The 22653-nt window shown below is 45.5% G+C and overlaps 1 protein-coding gene across 1 annotated transcript in view; it reads right to left on the minus strand.

The window, feature by feature from the left end:
- DCAF1 (DDB1 and CUL4 associated factor 1) overlaps positions 1 to 15261 on the minus strand; it is a 47787-nt gene extending 32526 nt beyond the window's left edge. Inside the window, exons 1-7 of the mRNA XM_066558163.1 lie at positions 15222 to 15261; positions 9810 to 9927; positions 5200 to 5276; positions 4876 to 4949; positions 3824 to 3937; positions 1939 to 2076; positions 619 to 1122 (exon numbers count right to left, since the gene is read on the minus strand). Coding sequence (XP_066414260.1) covers positions 619 to 1122; positions 1939 to 2076; positions 3824 to 3937; positions 4876 to 4949; positions 5200 to 5276; positions 9810 to 9919 — 1017 coding nt within the window. The 5' untranslated portion in view covers positions 9920 to 9927; positions 15222 to 15261. The remainder of the gene's footprint in view (positions 1 to 618; positions 1123 to 1938; positions 2077 to 3823; positions 3938 to 4875; positions 4950 to 5199; positions 5277 to 9809; positions 9928 to 15221) is intronic.
- Between the last annotated feature and the right edge of the window lie 7392 nt (positions 15262 to 22653).

Raw genomic sequence — 22653 nt, forward strand, 5'->3', positions numbered from 1 at the left:
CATCTACCACAAAGCAAAATTGTGTTGCTTTGTTCTGTTACTAATTAAGGTAAACCACCAAAAAAAAAAAAAAAAAAAGGAGACACTCTTTGGTAAACCTGACACAGTCACATTATTTTGTCATTTAAGTACTACCAGCTATCAAAAGCATCTGCATAACATGGGCCCTGCCACTTCTCCTCAGAACTACTACAGAGGTAACACAAACCACTTCATTCACTTCATTTAGAATTTCAAGTTGATCATTTCCTCAGACTTTTACTTGCAAGACTCTATTATATCCACCATAGGAAACAGGAAATGTCTGCATTTCAAACCAAGCTTCCAAGTACCAGATTTAGCAGGAACATGGGACAAAATCCCCAGGGCCATGCTCCAACTTCCAGACCACACATCTGCTAGGCTCAGGTTTGAGTATTGCCCTCCAAGTAATATTCAAACTAATGACTTCATTAGTTTAGAAGTCATCAACAACTCAGGAAAAGTTACCAGTCTTAATCATGACAAGAAATATCAGAGCGTGATAGAGCAGTTCTGCCAATTTCCCCCCACAGTTCCACTCAGCTTTGTACAGAGAATTAGAGCACAGAGTGCTTCCTCCCACCTTCATATGCTCACCTCCTGGTACTCCCCCAGGGGAGTCAGGTACTGAAGAATCAGCCTCTGCTCTATGGCGGGAGTCAAGGGGTAAAGTGTGTAATTAGTGCCAATCACCCACGGGGACATTTCTGACCAGCTGCTGTTGGACAGTTCCACAAACATCCGCTCTGGTTCCGAGGAGGAGAAGCCCAGCTTCTGCTTGGCCTTGCGGAAGCCGTCTCTTTCGTGCTGTTTCCCTGATTTGCTTCTTCTCAGTCCCCCATCATCCAGCTTTGTAGCAGAGTTTACTCTGCTACTGGTCTTATGACTTGAATCGAGATGAAAGGAGATCTCCATATCAGCAGAAACTTCTTCTTGCTCTCCATCTACTGTCATCTCCCCATAATCCATATCCACAGCCTCTTCATCGAGGGGCAGCAGAGGATCTGAGGGCACTTTCCGAGGACTGGGGCGCTTGTTTTCCTGTTTTGTGGTCATTTCAGTGACCTGCAACTCTCGTAGCCGACGGAGCACCAGAGCCACCTGTTTCAGAAAAGCAGCACTCATGAGAATACACTCCTTGCTTTGATCATGCAACTCACCTCAGCCATATTTTTTGTTCTCATCATATAACCCCTCTACAGCATACAGTGCTGAGTATGCTGTGGTGTACATTTGCCCAGAGAAATAACTTCAAAGTGACTGAGAGAACTCAAATCTATTTTGCTACAACAACTCTCATCCTAAAATATCAGCACCATGTCTCCCATGTGAGAAGGAAGTGGCTGGAAAGCCATTAGGAGCAGATGAGCTATAGTGGTGCTAACAGAACCACATATCAGCTTGCAGCATCCTTCCACCATCTCTGCTCTGCCTGAAATAAAGGCATCATTCCCTTTGGAAGCAGCAGCTTTGGTAAATTGCAGTTCCACAAAACCAAAGGTCATGCTTTTACTTTTAATGTTTAGAAGAGAAGTCATAGCTGTCCATGTTGACTCACCTTTCATTTTAAAACCTCTGTCTGGTGGGCAAACCACAATGTGCAACAGTTACAGATGTAGAGCTTCTGAAAGTTCTTCTTTAAGGAAACTATGAATATGAGCCTTATTAAAAGGTAAAGTACTTGACTTCTTAGGTTTCCATTGGCATTTGGAATACGAGTGCTGTTAACAGAATATCAGGCTGCATGCTCCAACTCAGGCAGGAAAGGATGGAAACCATGACCCTTACAGATAAGGTAAACCACAAACTACAACACTGTAAGACTCATATTAACCCGTGAATGTGAGCTCCCCATATATAAAAATTATAAAAAGGTAACTGTACTCCACAAAGGGAAAGCGATTGAGAGATCATTACCAACTGGGAGTTCTCATCCCTGTAATTTGCAGCAATGTCCTGGTTTTCCATAGCTCCTCCCAACAGTCCTGTTGCATAGGTCCTTAGTGGCTGATCAGCCTCTCGTGCCCATTTAAAGAGATTCTCAACTATGCCTTCCTAGAAGGGAGAAAACAAGAAACCAGTTCTAACAGTTACATTTAATCTTTAACTTCTCAGTTCCAGTGAAAGCATCTGTTGGGAAGAATTCTCTCTTATTGCAGTAATGACCAGGCTGGATTTCCTACCAAGCATGGAATGAATAAAAAATACTGCTGCAACAAAAAAACAAAAACAAAACAAAAAAAAAAATCAAAAAAAAAAAAAACAAAACAAAAAAAAACCCTAAATCTTTAAGTTGCGTGAAACTATGCCCAGGCATCAGATACCTGGATCTGCACACCTGCAGGAAGTGGCCAGTCAAGGTCCTTCCTAGGAGGCAGCAAAACACTACAGATATGAATTAGTCCAAACGAACAAGCCCAGAGTTCTGGTCACTTTCACTAATAAAAATCTCCAGCAATTGAGCAAATTTCAAATAAGCTGTGTTGAACCTATATCAAATAAAATGAAATTTGGCCAAATTTAAAACAGACAATTAGAAAGACAAAGGTTTAGAATGAAAGATCAATTTTTTTCCTCTAAATTGCCACTGGATTCAGAAACATCAACAACAATTATCATGACAGAAATCTTGCACATAATTTGAATTACAGGTACAATACAATAGAAGATGAGTGAAAAGTAATAATGAAGAGAGACATTTTAACAGGAACTCTCAGCTCAGAGATTTTTATTGCCTGTTACATACTTAAAGACAATTGCATTATTATTTCAATGCTCTTATGTAATCAAAAAAAAAAAAACAAAGTTTAACTGATGAGCTGTGAAATCCCTTGGTCGCTAGAGGCCTCTCTGTGACAAGAAAAACACCCTCTTCCCAAAGCCTCCTATTTACAGGAGCCCTAAGTGCCAGAACAGAGCTCTAGATATTATCAAGTCAAAAGGAAAAAAGTCCCTAAGTGCAAAACTTAATTTCATTTCAGTTTACAGAGAATTTTTGTCTCTGGAAAGAGATAGCTATATTCTCCTTAAATGGGGAATTACTGTTTTGGTTTTAAATTGTTTTTTGATCAAGGCTTCCCAGCCTCAGCTTTTGGACAGATCACAAAGAGCTCAAATTAAATAAAATCTTTCACAAAGGGAGCACATTATTTTCTTTTATCATGCTTTAGAATTCATCTGCATATTTCCAACAGTAGAGAAATTAATTTAGAACTTTCATATACAGTACTGCCTCATTTCCAAACTTCAGAAAAACATTAATTCTTACAGACGAGGAAACTGTGGCTTGAGTGAAATTCACTTTCTCCTCACTTTCCACTCTGTGTGCATTCCTTCAGAACAACTTATTTGGCAACATGTGAAGTCTGATTCAGCTGTGCAGATAATGCCCACAAAGCTTGTGGATTTTAGACTGCTTAGTTAAAGTATGACTTGCTTATCACTTAGCTCTAGGAAAGCTATTGCTCTGCCAGAGCTGGGGATTACTGGGCAAGTCCTCCATGTTCAGCACAGCCTGCTCCATTCAGAGGCCTATAAAGCAACAATTCCCAAAACATTACATTAAATTCCAGCTCCTCTGTTTCAATCAGTCACATCACACTTTAAAAAGCTATAAAATACCCAAGATTTGATTAATTGAACAAGCCAAGAGCAAAAAGCCCCAGACCATTAGTGAGACTAAACAGATTGGCTCTCAGACACAGGATTTCAATATGGCTTTTTACTGGCTTCTCCTTTGGGAAGTCTTGTTGGAGTACAAAATAAAGCAAGCTTAAACCCCAAGCTTTAGTGCAGGTGATACCTTTTCCTGGAAGACAACAGCTGTTTCCAGTCCCGGCATGATGTCCAGCAGAAGCCTGCAGGCAGCAGTGTTTAGTGGAGGTTCTCTGCTTGTCATCACATAAGCATTCACTAGCTGGAGAAGACCAGGAACAGGTTTGAAATTCAACTCTGACCAAACCCAGAGCAGTGAAAGCCTTACAGCTCCCACGGCAGAAAAATAATAAAGTAAGGAATGCCAACCTAAGCCCTGGATCTCAACATGACAGCCTTTAGCCTGCTCCCTCAGTGCCTTAGAAGTTGAAACTATTTCTCAGAGAAGCAGAGAGCCTCTAATCTGCTGTTCACTGACTAAATATCTATCTTGAACTGATCTGTTAAGACAAGAGCCTTGAAAAACTGTAACAGCAGAAACATTAAAAGATAACAAAAAAAAATTAACATAAGAAATTGCACATTTTTAACTGCACATGTATTTCCTTATCACTTGCAGTTGAGAGAGAGAGAGAGACATGCAAGTAATCTGTCAGAATCCTTCCAGCAATGTGTACTGATATAGGTGCTTGCAGGCATGCAAAGGTAACAAAATTCTAGCTATTAAGTCATGTTAGAGTTTAGCAATGCAAGTGGAAAGGCAGACTCTTGCCTCCTGATTCTCTGCCTGAGTCTTCTAGAGCTGACATGCTCTTCTGTTCCTGCAGGCAGCCCAGTAGTTCCAAGCATTCAGAAACAAGGCACTGGAATTAGTGGTATTCATTTCCATTATAGAAAGAAATTATATTTTTGGACTTGTATTAGAGAAGCCCCATTTTCTTTAAAGAGACTGAAAACAACTAATTCGGTTGCTGCTACACACATTCCAACAGCTTATGAACTCCCCTTTACCTGAGTCACTCTAACAGTGGCAAAAGAGTTGCTCTTAAACCCAACTTAAAAACCAGTATTATGGAAAAGAGAATTCTGATACCACTAAAATAAATATTAAACAAGTAGCAAGGTCAACCATCACAGAGGAAATAAAAGAAATAAGGTGGTGTGAAGAATTGACAGAGAAAGTTCTCAGAGCAGACCTACCGCATTCATGAAATCATCATTCTTGAAGAGTATCCTCAGTAAGTGACCAAGCATGCACTCAGGGTCTGCCCGACCTGTGGGATAAACAGGAACACAGGAAAACACTCACCTTCCTACCTCAAGATGCCAACATTAGCACTGAACTGCTACCTTCAAACTGCCTGTGGATGCTCTGGAGTCAGCACTACAGAGCACAACTTCCCAGTGCAAAAGCAGTGTCAGACCTCGATCAGAGTTGGCACATTCAGGCTAGAAGATGATTACTTTTGAATATGAGCTACCAGGTAAGCACTGGGCACAGCTGGTGCTGCCAGGACACCTTACCTGGGTGTCGGTCATCAAACGGGTCAGGGTCCCCCTTGCGGTACTCTTCAGTCTCCTTCTCGATCAGCTCTGACATTCTGCAGCAGGAAGAGCACAAAGTGAGCAGCACTCACACTCCTGGAGCACAGCTCCTCACAGTCACAGATCTGTCAGAGCACTGCAAACCAGTCCATCAGCTTTCACCAGTGTTCAGTGCCACCAGGGGATTTCTGACTGGCCACAATAGGGGGGAGAGAAAACACTGGCCTCTACTATCTCATCTCATTTTTAGCTCCAAGATGCACTGAACCCATAGTGACACCCCAGAGATGCATAAACTTGGACACTCTGAAGGGCCAACACCTTTTATTTACTCATGTTAGACTGCTTGTGGTGTTCTACACAGTGTAGAGAACTAGAGTCAATAAAGGGCTTGAGCAGTACCTTCTTACCACCACAGTGTCTTTGTTTTGCAGCAGAGCAAGTCCTGAACAGGTAACTTATTCCTCCCCTTTGCTCAGTCTGTGCAGGGGCAGCTGTTCAAATTGTCTGCACAGTTTTTTGTTATTCTGCACATTAAATTTCAATTGTGTTGTAGAAATAAATATATATATAAATATTTAATAAATATTAAATACTTTTATTAAGTAAAAGTAATAGAGCTGTGTAACCTCTATTCAGTTATCAACTTTTTACCATGTGTGAACTACCAACACGGATAAGACAAGGAGAAACTCAGCCAGCTCCCTGTTCACAGATCCTCCAAATACATTAAATGCTCCTCTCTATCAGAAAAACAGAATTGAGTTGTTTTGGTGCTATGCCTTCCCCTAAACTTAGAAGCAGTCTCAGCAGGCATAAGAAATCCTATGCTCTAACTCATTTAGAATGAGCAGTAAGAGAATTAATTATTATTTTTATTTACACAAAATCAGGAAGAAAAAAAAATTATCTCATGGTCAAGCAATAAATAATTCCATAGTCTTTCATTGTCCTTCTCTATGTAGTGTCACAGCAACAACATATGCAGTTTGAGGTGAAATAAAGAGCACTCAATTCAATTGAAAAAACATTAGGAAATTAAATCTCATTTCCTTGGTATAAAACATGATTCCTTCCCCTCTACAGAGGTTCAGAGTGGGAGGCAGCATCTATGTGCAGCACAGCATTTTAAAACAAGGTCTTAATACCTCACAGTAGTTATCTAGGCAGAGTTTATCACAGGAGAGGGAAAACTGCTGGAAGGCTGCAGTAATCCCTGGAAAAATATTTGTCTTTCACAGAGGATTTCCCTTACAGAACACTGCTGACTTCTACTCCGTGCCTGTTACTTTCCAGAAAATACCCTGTGTTCCCAGGCATGACTAGAGGCAAAAATGTACTTAGGCCTGCCTCTGTGAGCTACACTCAGTGTGACAGAGGATGACTCCTGCCAGATTCCAGGAACAGCAAATTAGCTCATTGGGAATGAGCAGAAAACTTTCTTGCTTGCCTTTGATCTAACAATTATCTTTCAACAAGCTGTTGATCTTGTGGGGTTCCAATATTTACTTTTATAAGCCTGATTGTGAAAGGATGCAAATTGTGTCCCTTGTTAATAATAGGTGGCACAGCTTGAGCTCTCAAGAAATTCTGGCAGAAGCAAGTCACTTAAATACTCCACTGCCAGCTCCTCATTTTTTTCCATGAGAACTAATAGCTTGAGGGATGTCTGCTGACAGAAAACTCAGACAAATGGGGAGCTGGGAAGCAGCACTCTCGCCTTGTCAGGTCTTTGGAGGTGATAATTAGCATTTTGGTGAGGTGCCAGAAAGGACAGACAAGCAGCATGGAAAGTGAGCACAACACTCTGGCCAGTGCATCCTGTCTGGGTAGGCAGCCAAACAGCGAGCCAGCTCCCAGTGCTTCCAGGGACAACAACACTATCACAGGCTCAAAGAAAGACAAATGTGAATCACTAATTATGGAGGGGTTTGAGACAATTATTCACAACTATTTGACCAAAATTAGAAAGAAAAAAAAAAAAAACCCCACACAAACATTGCCTCTTTGAAATTTATTTTCAAAAAACAAAAAAGGAGAAAAATCAAGCTTGCTTACAATACTCTTCTTTTAACTAACACATACAAAGGTGGTTTGTGACTTGACTTAGATAAATCTATCTAGATCCAACAGCTTTGTCAATTCTCAATTGAAGCAACTGAGTGTCAAATAACTACCAAAGCTCATTTCAGCCTTCTAACATAGGCACCTGGTATACAGGGCTGTAACAAAACACAATTCACAAAACCACAGAACTTTTATTCAAGTTTCAAGATTTCCTTCATTCACTTGGCATCATACTGGTTCAGCAGCCACTTCCAAGTCTGCAGACAAGATGTAGGATTTACACTGAGCCTTTTACTTCTAATTTCTTTTCTCTTCACAGCTGTGTTTGGAAAGTTAGTCAGATCCTCATTTCCACTTGCCACAAACTGAGCTCACCTTGGGAGCAGGGGTATATAGAAAAGTTTGTCAACTTTGCAAGGCCCCCAGTGATCTAGATGGAACAACAAAGCCATCCTAATCCTGCTTTGTGTCATCACCTGGCATTAATGACCAACTTGAGCCTTTACAGCAGATTGCAACAGCATAAGGTGCTCTAGGATCCCACACCACAATACAGCTGCTTTGTGGAGATGAAGTTACAATGTTAAACTGCTGATGTATTCCCTTGATGAAAGAGGCTCCTGGGACACAATAAATTATCTGAGTCTCACGATTTGCCTGATTGGTTGAACATGACTTGCATCCAGTCTATGAAGTAAGACTATTACAGGATCATTTCAATTTACAATAGTTTTGAAAACCATGTATATTACGTATCTGTTTTTTGCTGATAGGCTTTCCAAGCAATTTCTTCAGTTCATACCTTCTAACACTCAAGTGTTTGTAAATCCAGCTTTTTGGAAGTGACAGCTCAGCTGTGGTCTGTAACTGGTGCCATAACTGCTGCTGTCCTTGTCCTGTTACTGCACTCCCACCTGTGCTGCCTCAGCATCACATTCAACAGACTCCCATCCACACAGGGAAATTTTCTTTCATTTAGCTCACAAGGAGGAAGGAAGTAGAGAAATATCACTCACCAACAAGTATGACCACAGCTCCCTCTGCCCTAAGACCAAACCAATATGCAAGGGCATTTCTCTGCCTCAGGACATTGGCACTGCAAGCTCCAGTTGGTGAGGATCCCTCAGGAGCATCTCTACCAGCAACTAACATGGCTCTCATTGATAACTGAAGCACTGTAAATCTAATTTCTGATTTTAACTTCTGGTGAAATCCCCATTCTACCTTAAATAAATCTGTACTATCTCCACTAAAGCAAAAATACCCAATCCTTCACCATTCATAACCACTCTGCCTGCTGCACAGAAACCTTGAGAACCAACAAAGTTATCAGACCTGTCTGAGCATAAATAATATAGGGAGCTCCAGGAGCTGAGAGGGAGCAAGAAGTGCCAGACTGCTAAAAGCACAAAAAAATACATGTTTAGCTCAAATGTCTTTAAATTTCTTAGAATACAGTAAATTTCTGGTTATGCCTACAAGAAAAAGCCTCAAAATAGCACAGGTTTCCTTCAGACAATACACAGAGATACACCAAAACCTGTCTCATGATTTTCAAGAGACCCACTAATTTTCAAGTGTTTAGGGTTGGCTTTCTGTTGCTCATCTCCTCCTCCTATGCTGCTATTTTTAAAATGCAGTAAGAACAGCAAAGAAGTTGTGCCCGGTGGGTGAGGCACAGCACAGACCTGAGCAAAGAACCTCCACCAGATTCCTGTTACTTCCAGCCAGTGCCAGCTCCAGCTCTGTGCACTGACTTGTCTGGCCCAACAAGGCAGAAGAGACACCTGGACTGCTCCTGAACTGCAGAGCAGTTGAGTCCTGCACACATGAGGCAGGCCATGGATCTGCCAGCAGAGCTGTGAGGAATTGGGGGAATTTCTGCAAATCTCCCCTTAAAGTAGGAGTAACGTCAGTCTACCCAAATGAAGCCTGGCTTGGGAAAACACAAATGCAACTGATCATTCAAATCTTTCTTTTGTACTAGATACTGTCTTATAATTAATGGTGTTACCTAAACAGCCACAAATAATTTACTGGTCCAGGGCATTTTTCTCCCAATACAATGCCAGTCGACCACCACACAGCTTAAAAAACAATCAGGTTTTAAAATTTCACTTTAAACATGCCCTATGAGCTTCACTAATACCTTCTCAATATAGCTCCTCCTACTCACCCTACTCTCACCCTTTCACTTAATCTGATCAATGTTACTGCAATCTCAAACCCCTCACACCTTGCTTCCCATCTCAATGTTTTACAAGTTTCAAGTGAAGATACCAAAGTTATTTCAAACATTTAATGATGCTCCTGACTTCTACTATTTCAGAGTATTTGTAGAGACAGTGTAAGATGTCATTAAAAGTTTTTATTTAAATACCACACTAACAGTTCATTTTTTAGATCAAGAAAATGAATTGCAGGTTATCAGGTATGTGAACACCTCAAGAAAAAAGAAGGTAAAAGCTGCTGTCATGAAACTTCAGCCATTCAGCTTTAGGGATTTGCTCAATAGATCTTACCTGGTGAGAATAGGGACCATGTCTTGCCCGCTGCCATGTTCTTTCTCCCATTGCTCAAGCAAAGTAGTGAGCTCAGCCTTGGAGTCCACATGCCCAGATCCTGAAGTCATGGCTTAGCCTAAGGCAGAGGTAACAACCAGGAAAAAAAAAAGGCATAAAAATGAGCAAGAAATCCCACTCTTCTACTGTACTCTTTGAAACAATCTAAATCAAATATTACAAGTCATTTGAAAGAGGCAAATAATACTCAGCAAAAAGGAGTGAGAAGACAAAGTGACAGAACAGTGCTTTCAAATGTGAAAGTTTCTTTCCGGTCCTTTGCCTGCAGACTAAAGAACATGTGCACCTCTGAACACAAGTCCTGACTGGTGCTCCCCAGCCCTGACCAGGCTGTCTGGAATGCACAGCTCACCACAGCTGTGTTCACTACCTGAGCCTTTTAAAAGCTCTACCTCAACTCCAGGAGCAGACCTGAGTTACCCTTTGTGGTGATTTACTCAAGAACCGACCCAGCCAGGACAGCAAGATTGTGATCAGTGTCCTTATCCCAGTTTAATGCCCTGCAGGCAGCGGTGGAGGTGCCAACAACTCCTGGGGCCCACAGTGCTGAGGAGCAGAGGCAGCCCCCGAGTGCTGTGGGCAGTGGGAGCAGCCCCAGGACAGCCGTGGTGGCAAAGAGCCGGGCACCGCTCGCCCAGGGCCTGCCCCGCTCCCCCAGGGCTCCCAAGAACAGCCAGTGGCTCCAGGAGGAAGGCAGGATGATCACAGGAGGGAGCACTGGAGCAATTACTGCAGCTTTATCAGCCTTTACTTGCATGACAGCAGCTGACAGAAGATTTATCTTCCCATCCTCAAAAGTGAGAAACTCCTACAGCACTGAGTGACTTGTTGAAGTATCATTTAATGAAGGGAACTATCACTGTAGGTTCTGTTTAAGCCTTTAAATTTCCAGGTGTCAGCTTTTGTCGATCTGATAAAAACCTACTAGAAATATTAACAGCTTAAACTAGAACAAAATCTGTCTCAAGATACTGCCATGCCCCTAGTTTCCAACCTGACAGACTGTGATTGCTGGGAAGAGTTGTAACTTCTAGAGGAAGGAATACCCAAACCTAATTTATAAACTGACTTGGTATTGGAGGTAGGGGAGAGCACACCAAGCAAAACAGATTTCTTCACATCCAAAAACACACAAAGATTTCCAGCATTTCATTAGCCACAACATAGTCAATATCCATCTGTCATGAGAATTAATACCCATTTGTCATAACTGACCCAGAGAAAGAAGCTTTCAAACCAGTGTTAAATACACAAGTGTTTAAGACAGTGACATACACATCAGCTCCTAAAATACATGTTCAGGAGTCAGTCAAATGGCAGACTCTAAAGGCAGCCATAGCAGAGATTATACATGCATTTATAGCCCAAGTTGTCTCTGAAAAACATCCCCACAATTTAACTCTGTGCTGGACACTTCAATTGGTTTAAAACTTCTCCTCACTCAGGGAATTGATGAACAATCCTACAGTTCTACCTCTTGTCTCATAGGTGCTTCTGAATTTAATGTACTGTGACTGGTTAGTTAAATGGGAAACATGAAGTTAAGAACACTGGCTGAAGATTAAACTGGCAGAAACTGCACAAAAGTTATCAGCCAAAGACTATGAAAAGATAAACCTGTGACTACAAGAACACCATTTTGTTAAGTACTATATCCAGTGGACATATGCTAACCAAAAAACCTACCTAAGCATGAAGAAAGATGATGTTTCCTAAATCACAAGTAATTATGATTTTATCTAGGGCACTCATTATTCATTCATTCATTTCAGAACTACATCAGGAAATTCAATGCAAATGCATAAACTGCTTAGGAAGAAACACTACCGAGATCCAGGCAAAACCATAATGAGATTGTACACACAGACACACTCCCAAAACACCTTCAAAAATAAAAAACTACTCCAAGCTCATTAAGTTCCATTTCCTTTTTCATTAACTGAACACCACTTGCCAGCAGCTCTTCAGAGCTTTTAAATATCACAGAAAAACATTCAGACAAATTCACTGTGGGCCTCAGAACACAAGTGCTGTAACGGAATCCACATTCAACCATTTCAGACATGCCCATCTTCATTCTGTGCTCAAGGGATACAGCAGAAAGGGCCCTGTGACCTCAGAGCTTGTACAGGGCCTGTGCAGGCTCCCCTGCAATCTGGAAAAACAATTTACTTCCTCTAACAACCCTCAACTGCTCCTGCTGGAAAACAGAAAAGGTTCAGCAATACCTGCAACAGGTCAACAAAGTCCCAGCCAGGAAGACCACAGGAACTGCTCACTGCCCTCTGGGACACCTTGTGCTATACCAAAATCAAGTGAAAAATCCCAGCTATCCCTAAAACTTGCCTCAATAAAGCTCATTATTGGTCTAAAGAACTGGTGCTGACATAGAGCTGTTTTCCTAAAATGAAGTTATAACACAGAAATGCCACCCTTTCTACTGGGACACAGCAGTGACAATGAATGTCTTGCCAAGGCATCTCCTCTCTTCCACAGGCTTATCCCTTCCAGTCTATTAAAATAAATACAATTTTTTTAGATGGCACCAGAGAAACTCCTACTGTGCTCACTTTTTTCAAGAATTCCACCTTAAATCAAAGTGAAGAGCTGTTCAGAGAAGACAAGAACATAAATTATATGAACCAACCTGTAACTGTCAGCAACACACCTGGCCTGACGGAGAGGAAACCTGGGAGAACAGCTCTGACTTTCACTACTTCCCTTTTTAGCACAAGTTGCTGAAAAAATTCAATCTTAAATTGCTCTGCAAGAACCAGCAAAACTGATCAGATTTAAATCGGGGGGGGGGGGGGGAGGGGGCAGAGGGATGTAATTTTTTTCTCTTAATAAGTTTTGAAAATCACAGCCTACTACAGATTTCACTTTGAACATCTAATAAGCTAAGGAATGGGAATTTTTCCCAAACAGTGCTATTGCCAAAATATATTTAGAATCACTATTAACAAAACATAAAGCACTTACTCAAAGGATTTGACTTTGAAAAACAAATATTTGCAGTCTCAACTACCTCGGTGGCCACTGCAAACCCAGATGTGGCTGCTTCAGTTTCAGCACACTGTGCTTGGTGCCCCTGGCACTGCTGTAATGCCAAACGCTGCCTGGCATTGCTGTGCCACAGCAAAGGCTGTAAAGGCAAACACTGCCTGGCATTGCTGTGCCACAGCAAAGGCTGCAATGCCAAACACTGCCTGGCATTGCTGTGCCACAGCAAAGGCTGCAATGCCAAACACTGCCTGGCATTGCTGTGCCACAGCAAAGGCTGTAATGGCAAACACTGCCTGGCATTGCTGTGCCACAGCAAGGGCTGCAATGCCAAACACTGCCTGGCATTACTGCGCCACAGCAAAGCCTTTATGGGCATTTCTTTCTTCTGAGCTTGGCTGTAAGAATGTGACATTAAAGGGAAACCCAGAGAGTACTGAGACACAGATTCCTCAAGGTGCTCTCATGTTTTTGAAACCTCTGACACTTGAGTGCTTGAGTCACCTTAGTGAGACACCTCTGAACAGCGAGGAAATCAAATTCCAGTGACCTCTAACCACAAACCTTGAGTGAGTGCCTGGAACAGCTGGAGCAATTCAGCTCCACCCTTCTGTCCACTGGAGCCTCACACCAACTGCAACACCACTACAGCTCATTCCCTGACTGATGCTGAGCTCAGGGAAAGGATCAGCAGGTTCTGAACACACCGACTCCCCACAGATAAACATTTTAAAGCGTGAAACCTCTTAGTGAATATAAATATACTTGTAAAATCTGAAAACCAACAGTTTGGTTATTTGGGAAATGAACACAAAAGGCCTAACTTAGCAATTTAAATGCAAAATGAATGAGCTAGAATAAAACAAAAAAAAAATCTCAAGCAAAAAAAAATCTCCCAAAAACCACAATTTAGATCACTTTGTAGGAAGATGGCACATTTAAACTAATGTGCACATTAAATGAATAGACAAAAATTACATGAAGATTTGTAATTCCACATGCACAGGGGCAACTCAAATTCTAATAACTGCACTTTGGACCACCTTACATAGTCCAGTTTGACATTGGTCCCAAACTTGTTTCCAAGTATGGCTGAGGACAAAATGTAGGGAAGACTAATGTAATAATGTACCACTAATGAGTTGGAATCTAGTTAATTGCCCAGCAAAGCTGAGCAGTACATTTGTAGGTTCATTTATACTAATGCTTTAACACAAAGAATTCCTTACTTTAAGAAAAAATAATATTCTCCCTTGCATCACAAATATCCTTTAAAGAGATGAGGCACCTGACAGCTATTTGTCTAAACCTGTTGAGCCTGAAATAACCACGTGGAAATTAAAGTATCACAAATTGTCAACATTGAAGTTCACTTGTGAAAATAATATACCACCAAGTTAGAAAAGCCTCACAATCTCTGGAGCACAAAAATGTGGTTTGGTGTCCTTCCTACACTGAGGGAAGTCTAGGTTTGTTCAACTTCTTGTTTAACAGAGCTCCAAACTGGATGTTATACTGAACATATCCCTAATGTTGCCTTTAAGTATTTGCTTAAAAATTCGGTTGTTGTGGGGGTTTTTTCTTTCTTTTTTTTTTTTAATTAAGGCATTTTAAGGACAGGGAAAACCGCAAGGTTATTCAGTTTCCTGAAATTCCTCCTGTTACAAAACAAACTTAGAACTACGTTCTGATCTGGCACGACAAGCCCAAAAAACAGGAACAAACTTCTGCTGTCTACAAAATAAGAAAAAAAAAACAAAACAACAAAAAAAAAAAACCCGCTCCGTTTCAACATCAATTCCTCTTCGCGCGGCTGCAAGGGGAAACACGCGGTCCGCACCTCGCGGGGGCGGCCGGTGACAGCTCCCGCGGGGTCCCGCACGGCCCGGCCCGGCCCGGCCCGGCTCGGCGGAACGCACGGGCGGCCCCAACGTTTAGAGATCAGCAGAGACCAGAGTGGGGGAGCGAAGAGCCAGAGATCGTCCCGCCCGAGCGGGCCCGGCGCAGGAGGAGGAAGAGCCGGCGCAGGGGGCGGGCCGGACCGGGCGGGGCGGCGCAGGCCCGGTCCCGCCGGGGGGGACGGGACGGGCCGGGGGGGACAGGCCAGGCCAGGCCAGGCCAAGCCGGGCCGGGCCCGCCTGGCCCCCCCGCCCCGAGGGCGCCCCCTAGCGCGGGGGCGGACCCGCAGCCGACCCCGCGCCCCTGAGGCGCCCCCCCCCCCCACACCCCGCACCGCTGCCCCTGCCCGGCGCGGAGGCCGCGACCGCCAACCGGCCCAGCCCGGCGAGGCTCCGGGAAAGCAGCAGCAGCAACGGCGGCGGCGCGTCCCGCCCAACCCGGCCCCAGTACCTGAGCGCTGCCCCGCGGTGCTGCCGCCGCCGCCGCCGCCCCCGGCCCCTGCTGTCGGCCCCGCGCACCCTGCGGCGGCCGCGATCGCTCTGGAGGGCGCACACTTTTTTGCGTCACCGCGCTGCGTCACGGCGAGCGCGTCACGGCCCTGAGGGAGAGGGGCGGGGGCCACGTGTTCGGCCGGCCTGCCGGGAAAGGGAGTTCGCGCGGGGCGCATGCGCACCCCCGGGAGCTGCCGCTGCAGAGGTGCTGGGAGCTGTAGTTCGCGGCGCACGCCGCCATCGCCCAGCGTCGTGGCTCCGGGCGGAGCGGTCGGTGCTCCACCAGGCGCTGTCCGGGAGAGGGGCGAGGCTGTTGGCTCCGCGGCCCGGAGTGACACCGAGGAGCCGCCAAGCAGCAGCTGTCGGCCCCGATACCCGCGTGTCCGCCCCGATAGCGGCGTGTTGCTGGGCACGCCGCCATCCGCCCTGCAGCCCCACGGCGGGACCATCAGCAGCTGCGGCTGCTCCTCCTTTCCCAAAGCTGGACATTGTTCGCTGTGGTGTTCACCTCCAGCTGGACAGCGAGGTGTTCCACGGGGAGGGGAGTTTGCAGGAGAGCTCGGATGCCGGCTCCTGCCCCAGAGTGATTCCTCCTCCTATTTCCAGCTCGGGAAGGAACAGCATCCTGCTGCCTCACACTTAAACCAGGGCTGGTTTTGGCAGCTGTAGTTAAACCCCACAGCGGAACTGAGCACCCCCTCCACCCTGCCCTGGACCATAACAAAGGAGGAAGAGAAGACTCTCCTAAGTGTCTCAGGAAAACTCCTCTTCCCACGTTCCCACCCTCCCTGCAGCTGCTCATTATGAGCTCCGGAGAGCTCATCCGCTGCCCAGTCCTTCCCTCCACCACTGCAGAAGTTATGCACCTGCCTGCCATGGGAGAGTGTGTGCAAAGAAACCCTTCAGCGCTGCACAGCCCATCCCTGGGTGCCTTCCACATGCAAAGTCCTCTGTTCCTCTGGGATTGCTTTCCTTTGTCAGTTCCACAGTGGGAGTATCCCTGCTCTGTGTGCTTTACAGTGGCAATGAGCTGTCACTCTGCACAGCCCCTTGCCCCGCTGGATCGAGAGATGATCCACGTGCTCTCAGCGAAGTTACCACTGCTGAGGGGAAGGAAGATCTGGAAAAGCACACTCTCTCCTCACCAGGCCCTCCTGGCTGGCTGCAGAATCAAAAGTATCAGACCTGCCTGCAGTGTTATTATCCAGGAAAGATCACCACATCCACAGCTGCACCTTCTTCTCCCCCTGCACGGCACCTGGGAGCCTCGAGGCAGCCGTGGGGCTGTTCAGGAGCAGCTGCAGAGGTCAGCGTTCCCCTCCTCATCTCCACATTCAAAGGGCTGAGAGCAAAATTAGGGTTTGCAGTTCCTGCCATATCCATGGTGCACTGGAGAAAGGGTCACTTCTCAGAGAAAGTGGTGTTCAGTTCCCAGCTCACCTGAGCAGGTGAGGAGAGTCAGAGCCTGGCACATTGCTGGCACAGGGCACAGCTTGCAGCCACCCCCTGGCTCTGCCACAGCCTCCTCTGAAATGCTCAGGCCTCCAGCTCCTGCATTTCCACACCTCAAAGATATTTGGGAAGGATTCAGTCCAACATTCTTGGTTCCCACAGGGCAGGTGGGAGTCCTGCTGGCTCACCTGTCAGGAACAAGACAGCACGAAAGCAATGAAATCCCACAGTTTGTGCTGCTGTGCTCTAGTAATTGCCCAGGTACTGGCAGAAGCCTTTCTCGTGGAAGAATAAATATGAATAAAAAATGAGTAAATAAGGGGAAAGAGGGCCCTCCCTCTCAAGGAAAAGCTTCATAACCACCATTCCTATCTAAGATGCCCCACAGTGTCCACATTAAACCACTTTCTTGCACTGCAACTGCATAAATCCCTGCCCTGGGCAGTGCTTGCAGAGGTAGAGATTCTGCTACCACACTTAAACATTTGACTGTCAGTCTTGATTAACTCCATGATAAAGAGTGCAACAGTGGGAATCCTGCAGCACTGGGTGCGGTGAGTAAGCCCTCACCCTCACAACAACACTTCACCTTAATGATGCATTTGAAGGGAAAAAAGCCACAAAACAAATGCAAAATATGGCTGTGGATTGCAGAGCAATAAAAACGAGAGGCCAGCAGTGAGCTGGCACCTCTTGCCCTGTGAGATCTTGTACCTGAGAGAGAGACCTGTGGTGTGCAAGGAAGGGAAGGTTCAGCTCCATGAGCTCCCCAGCCAGAAGAACAACATATTCCACAGGATGGCCACCTGACAGTAACAATGACTTATAGCTGAGTCACAGTTTGAGGCTCCTTGAACAAAGGAACCACTTCTCCCCATGCTGTCACATCCCAGATCACCTCACAACACTGTGGTTTACCAGGAGAGGATAAACCCATTTCATGGGGCCCTAATAAACTTCTAGACTTAAGGACAATTAGCTGTGGGATCAGAGGAGGAACAGCACTGTGGGAGAGGCCAGGAAGACACAAATTGTGTTTCCAAAGGATGCCTTGAGTATAGCCAGGGGTGGAAAATTGTCTGGAATGCTTCATCTCTGCTGGCAAAGGCAGAGAAGCCCAGACCCAGGCTCCAGGCTGCAGCTTCACCTTCTACCTGAACAGACCTTCACTCTGAGAATGAGGAAAAGGTCATTATCAAAAAAGTGACAACATTCAGAGATGCCTCACCACAGCTGCCCTACGAGAAGAGGACAGGATGGATTCTTTAGGCTTTTAGGAGTGTTAATTGCTCATCTTGACCTCCAACACAGATCTACAGTGATAAAGTTTGTTAACTTCCTACACTTAACCTGTAATTAATTGCCACATCCTCCTGTGGGACTCAGTTTGCTTGTCGCCGTGTTTCTCCCTGCAGCTGAGCTCCTGTTGAAGGGCAGCTGTGACAGTGCTCACTGACCCAGCAGAACCAGCCTCTGCAGCACAGTTTTGCTGTGTGACTCATAGCAGGTGAGCAGTAAGCCCAGGAAGAGAGTTCAGTCCCTTCCCAGCACTCTGGATCACTCTGCAGCTGCAGCTGCACCCAGCACCCAGCTGGATTTCCCAAAGATTCCAGAGAAGGGTACAATGCTGGATTTCCCAGCAGAATCCAGGGAAGGGTACAATGCTGGATTTCCCAGCAGCATCCAGGGAAGGGTACAATGCCGGGGCCTGAGCCTTTGGCAGGGTCTGAACCTGCCCTGCTCAGCTGCTCTAAGCTGAGGGTGTTTCTTTGCAACGCCCATGCCGCGGGGGATCCGGATCCGGGCGGGAGGTCAGACAGTCTGGGGAGCTGCACCTGGAGCAGAGCTCACTGCCAGGGCAACAGAGGCCAGCGGGCCGTGATGCACTTCTGTGCCCAGTGCCTTCCCCCTGCCACCCTGCCAGTGTCCTGGGTGCCTCTGGGAATCTGGGGAGTGGCCAGCAGGCACAAAACCCTGACAAAAATGCCTCAGTTCCAACCCCAGGACCATCTATTGCTCTCCCAGCCTGGATCTGCCCAAATAGTTCAGAAATGGGTTTATGAGGTGTGAAACACATAAATATCTGCAATGATACCCCTTATGCATAAAGGGCTTTAAACACTGTCTAGATTGTCCCAGAGCATCTGATTGACATGTATCTAGTGCTAAATTTTCACGTTGTACAAAATTATTGCCTGATGGATTAATTATGGGCATGGGTGACCTGCAAGCTGGCAGCCAACACCCCTCAAATGATCTCCCATTTCTTGCCCACATCACAGAGACTGCAGGTAATGCAGTAGAAAGAGGTACAAAGGTAGGAAAAAAGGTACAAAGTAAAATAAGCAGGGAAAAGCTGTTCAGTGGCATCCCCTGTGCCAGGACAGACTGAGCAGAGCAAAGGGGCTGCAGGCATTGCCGCAGGTTACCTGCGATCCAGGTGAGCAAATGGGGCAGAATCCGCGCACCGAGTGTTCCGATCAATGATGTGCGACAAGGGAATAGCTCAATCACTAGGTGGCACACCGGCATCATCGCACCACACCAGCGTCCTCTTGGGAAGAGAGGAAAAAGCTCAAAATAGCCCAAAGCAAAAATTAACAAGCAATCATCCGGGGCCGAGGTGCTTAGAGGAGCCATCTGTGTGCTCACACACACAGAGCAAAACCACCCAACAACTGGAGAGAGACATCAAATGTAAAAGGGCACGCAAAATGTGTTCATTCAATCGAATTGTGCCTGCGCTCCTTTGCTATTTCTGAGCGACGGTGGGAAAGGCAGGGGAGGCTCGCTCATCAATGGAATGCAAAGAGGAAACACACGGAGGGCAGCAGAGGCGGGCGCTGATCCAGGGAATGGAGCTGCCACCTTTTCTGAGAATTATGCCTGCTCTAGTGTGTGGAGAGAGCACTTGGGGTTTCCTTCCAGCAGAAAAGGCCAAGCAACGCTCAAGGAGAAGTTTCTCACAGAGTTACGAAGACAGGGGAACAGTGACAGCAGGCTGATGGCACCTACTGGAAGAGGATTTCAAGGGTGGTTGTTTGTGGGGAGAAGAAAGAGTGATAGAAAAGTGATAGCAACACTTCTGGAGCAGGTTTCTCTGGGCTGGAGCTAAAAAAAAGCTAAACCAACAACACAAACTAACACCAGCTAAGCTATTTACGAGAAGGGGCCATGGAGAGACCTACATTTTGGCAGTGGCTGAGCTACAACTTTGTCCTGTTTTACTACAGTAGATCAGTAGAAGCAGCTCACTCTTGAAAGTATCAAGGACCTTCCCATGGCCACCTGCCCTAACTCTTCTGGACACTGACAGGATCTGCAGGAGCTGCCATCAGGCAGGTGCTCCCCAGCTCTCCTGGTGTTTGCACGGATTCAGCAGTGCAGACACAGGCTCCCCAGCCAGCTCCCCCTGAGCATTTAACCCAGACTGAGACAGAAGCCAGATCTATATCTAGGAACATGGAAATGCAGAAGAATGTCGTTCATCAGCTCAGATACTAATGAGAACATGAGCAGGCAAAAAGCTCTCTTCCAAACAGGCTGGTGCCAAAACTCTCCATTCAGACACTCAGTGTGATGCCAAGAGCACATAACTCTGCCTAGCTGAGCATCTGAGTGACAGCACATCTGCGTTTGCAGGCTGAAAGTCAACAAAAAAGTTAAACAGTACAAAGTGATCAGTGTTGCATGAAGTATACACTGCCACTGCACCTCTGGCTTGCAGCAGCATGGCCCCCAAATCCTCACCATGCTGCTACTGCAGTCTTGCTCAGAGCTTTGTGCTCAGCTTCTCACACACACACAGCAACTTCAAGCAGATTTTCATACCTCTCCTTTTCCCTAAATTGCTGAAAAATGGGGTTACTGGTGTGTCCTGTGATATATGAGCTCTCCAGGGGTATGAAGCTATGAAAGGGAAGAGCCTTTGGGAGACTGGAAGTGGACAGATAAACCATGCACAGAGAATATACAAGGGAGAACATGAGAAAAGTGGGGGGCAGTTAGTACACAGAAAGTGACATCATGGCAACAGGACATCATTTCCTGACTAAACTCATTCCTCTAACTGGGGAATTTAAAAGTTCATTTCAGGCACTACACAAAATCCCTTGCTAGTTTTTGTGGTTTAACAAGGGTTTTCCCTTTTAAAATCTGTTTTGTTACTCTAGCAAACAACCAGCAAAGGAAACTCTTCATACAGAAGGAAGCGAGAAAAGACTTTGCACAGCACACTGTGAAATGCCTGCAAGACACACACTGGGAATACTAACAAATTCTTCCTTATGTTTTCCAGCAACAAGGATCTTAGGGATTACTTGCAACAATAGAAGCTTTTAAAACCAAAGACTAAACAGAACCAGGGAGAAGTAGCATTTTAAGACTACTAGCCTTTTTAAGGGGAGAGTGGGGTTTGTTTTGTTTTTTTCTGGTTTTTCCTTTTTTTTTTTTTTTCCTTTTTATCAGGCCTTAAGTGCAGATTTTCCATCTGCTTTCTTCATGACATCTCTCTATAGGAGTTAACTAGGTCAAGTGCATTTATGTCTCAGTTTTGATGCACATGGAAACAATAAGCAAATTTCTGAAAGTGGTCTATAATGGTGGCAGACACATGTGCAGATGGTAACTTTGCATTTATGTGTTATTTTATCACAGAGGGATTCCACCAAGGGTCTTAATAACAACTGTGTGGGTTCATCATAGGTAAACCTAAGTTTTGGCTTGTCCATGGTGGTGCTTTTGGCTCTGGGAGCTCCACAGACATCAACTGTGCGTGGCCCCACTGCAGGCACTGCCCAAACATGGGACCTGGAGCACTGTAAGGTCTGAACACTTGGCTCTCACATTCAGCCACACTTAGGAAAAAGCTCTGAAGCTCCCTTAGCAGCATAAAGCATCCAACAGCATTTGGATGGGAAAATCCCCAGCTGAAATGAGGTGATGGAAAGCTGGAGGGGGTCTGTGCTGGGATTCACCCAGGACTCGTGCCCTAAGTTTTCCTCTGCCTTGAAATAGGTCATGTCTTTTCACCCAGAAGGAATGACTTCCTCTGGCAACACCTCTCTCTGTGCTGCCCTGATCCTGAACAGCCTCTGCAGCCCCAGAAACACTCTGGGACAGGGATATTTGAGGGCAGCCTCCTGAAACACCGAGCACCTCCAAGCCTGGGTACCTGGGAATGCAGGTGGGTCTTGGAGCACATTGTTACTGGTGCAGATCCAGACTTCTGACATTGTGGTGACTTAACAAGGTTCTGGTTCTGCTGGTGAACTCCCACAACCAGAGAGCAGCACCAGCTTGAGGCTCTTCCCTTCCGTCTTCCACTAGTTCCCTCATGTAGATGAGAGTGTCTTTTCTTCCTTCCAGGAGCTTCAGATCCCCAGTCAGTGGAGAGGGAATAGAGCAAGAATGAAGCTTCATAAATTTTCTTTGCCCAAATAAATCAAAAGCACCTGACAATATGGAGGAAGGGAAAACACTGAATTTTTAGGAATCAAATTGGATGCCAACCCACAAGGGAGAAAAATCCCACTGCCTCCCAGGGCACAGCATGCTCTGTTAGCAACTGCAGGGACATACTCATGGGCTTTGGTCTCCAGGGAACCTTGTTTGTGAACATTTAGCTGCATTTATAGGAGTGCAGGGTACTTTATATGGTAGTCTGCTCCTTTGGGGATGTAGATAAGTGCTGTATCCTTATCCTTATTCTAAAACCAGCATTGATAAATGATAACCAGAAGAATACCTGAATATCCTCTCTGCTTCTAGAGCTGGGGTTTAAGGGTAGCTCAGGTGTGCAGTAATGGCTGCAAATGACAATAAATGGGTGATGCAAAGCTCTGCATTTCCATTCAGTTTGAACACCAGTCTGATGTGTAACACACACACGCCCCTCCCTGTGATGTGAGAGGTTTCTGAGAAAGACACATTATTGCCAC

The sequence above is a fragment of the Molothrus aeneus genome, chromosome 12 (genome assembly GCF_037042795.1).
Source record: "Molothrus aeneus isolate 106 chromosome 12, BPBGC_Maene_1.0, whole genome shotgun sequence".
NCBI lineage: Eukaryota > Metazoa > Chordata > Aves > Passeriformes > Icteridae > Molothrus > Molothrus aeneus.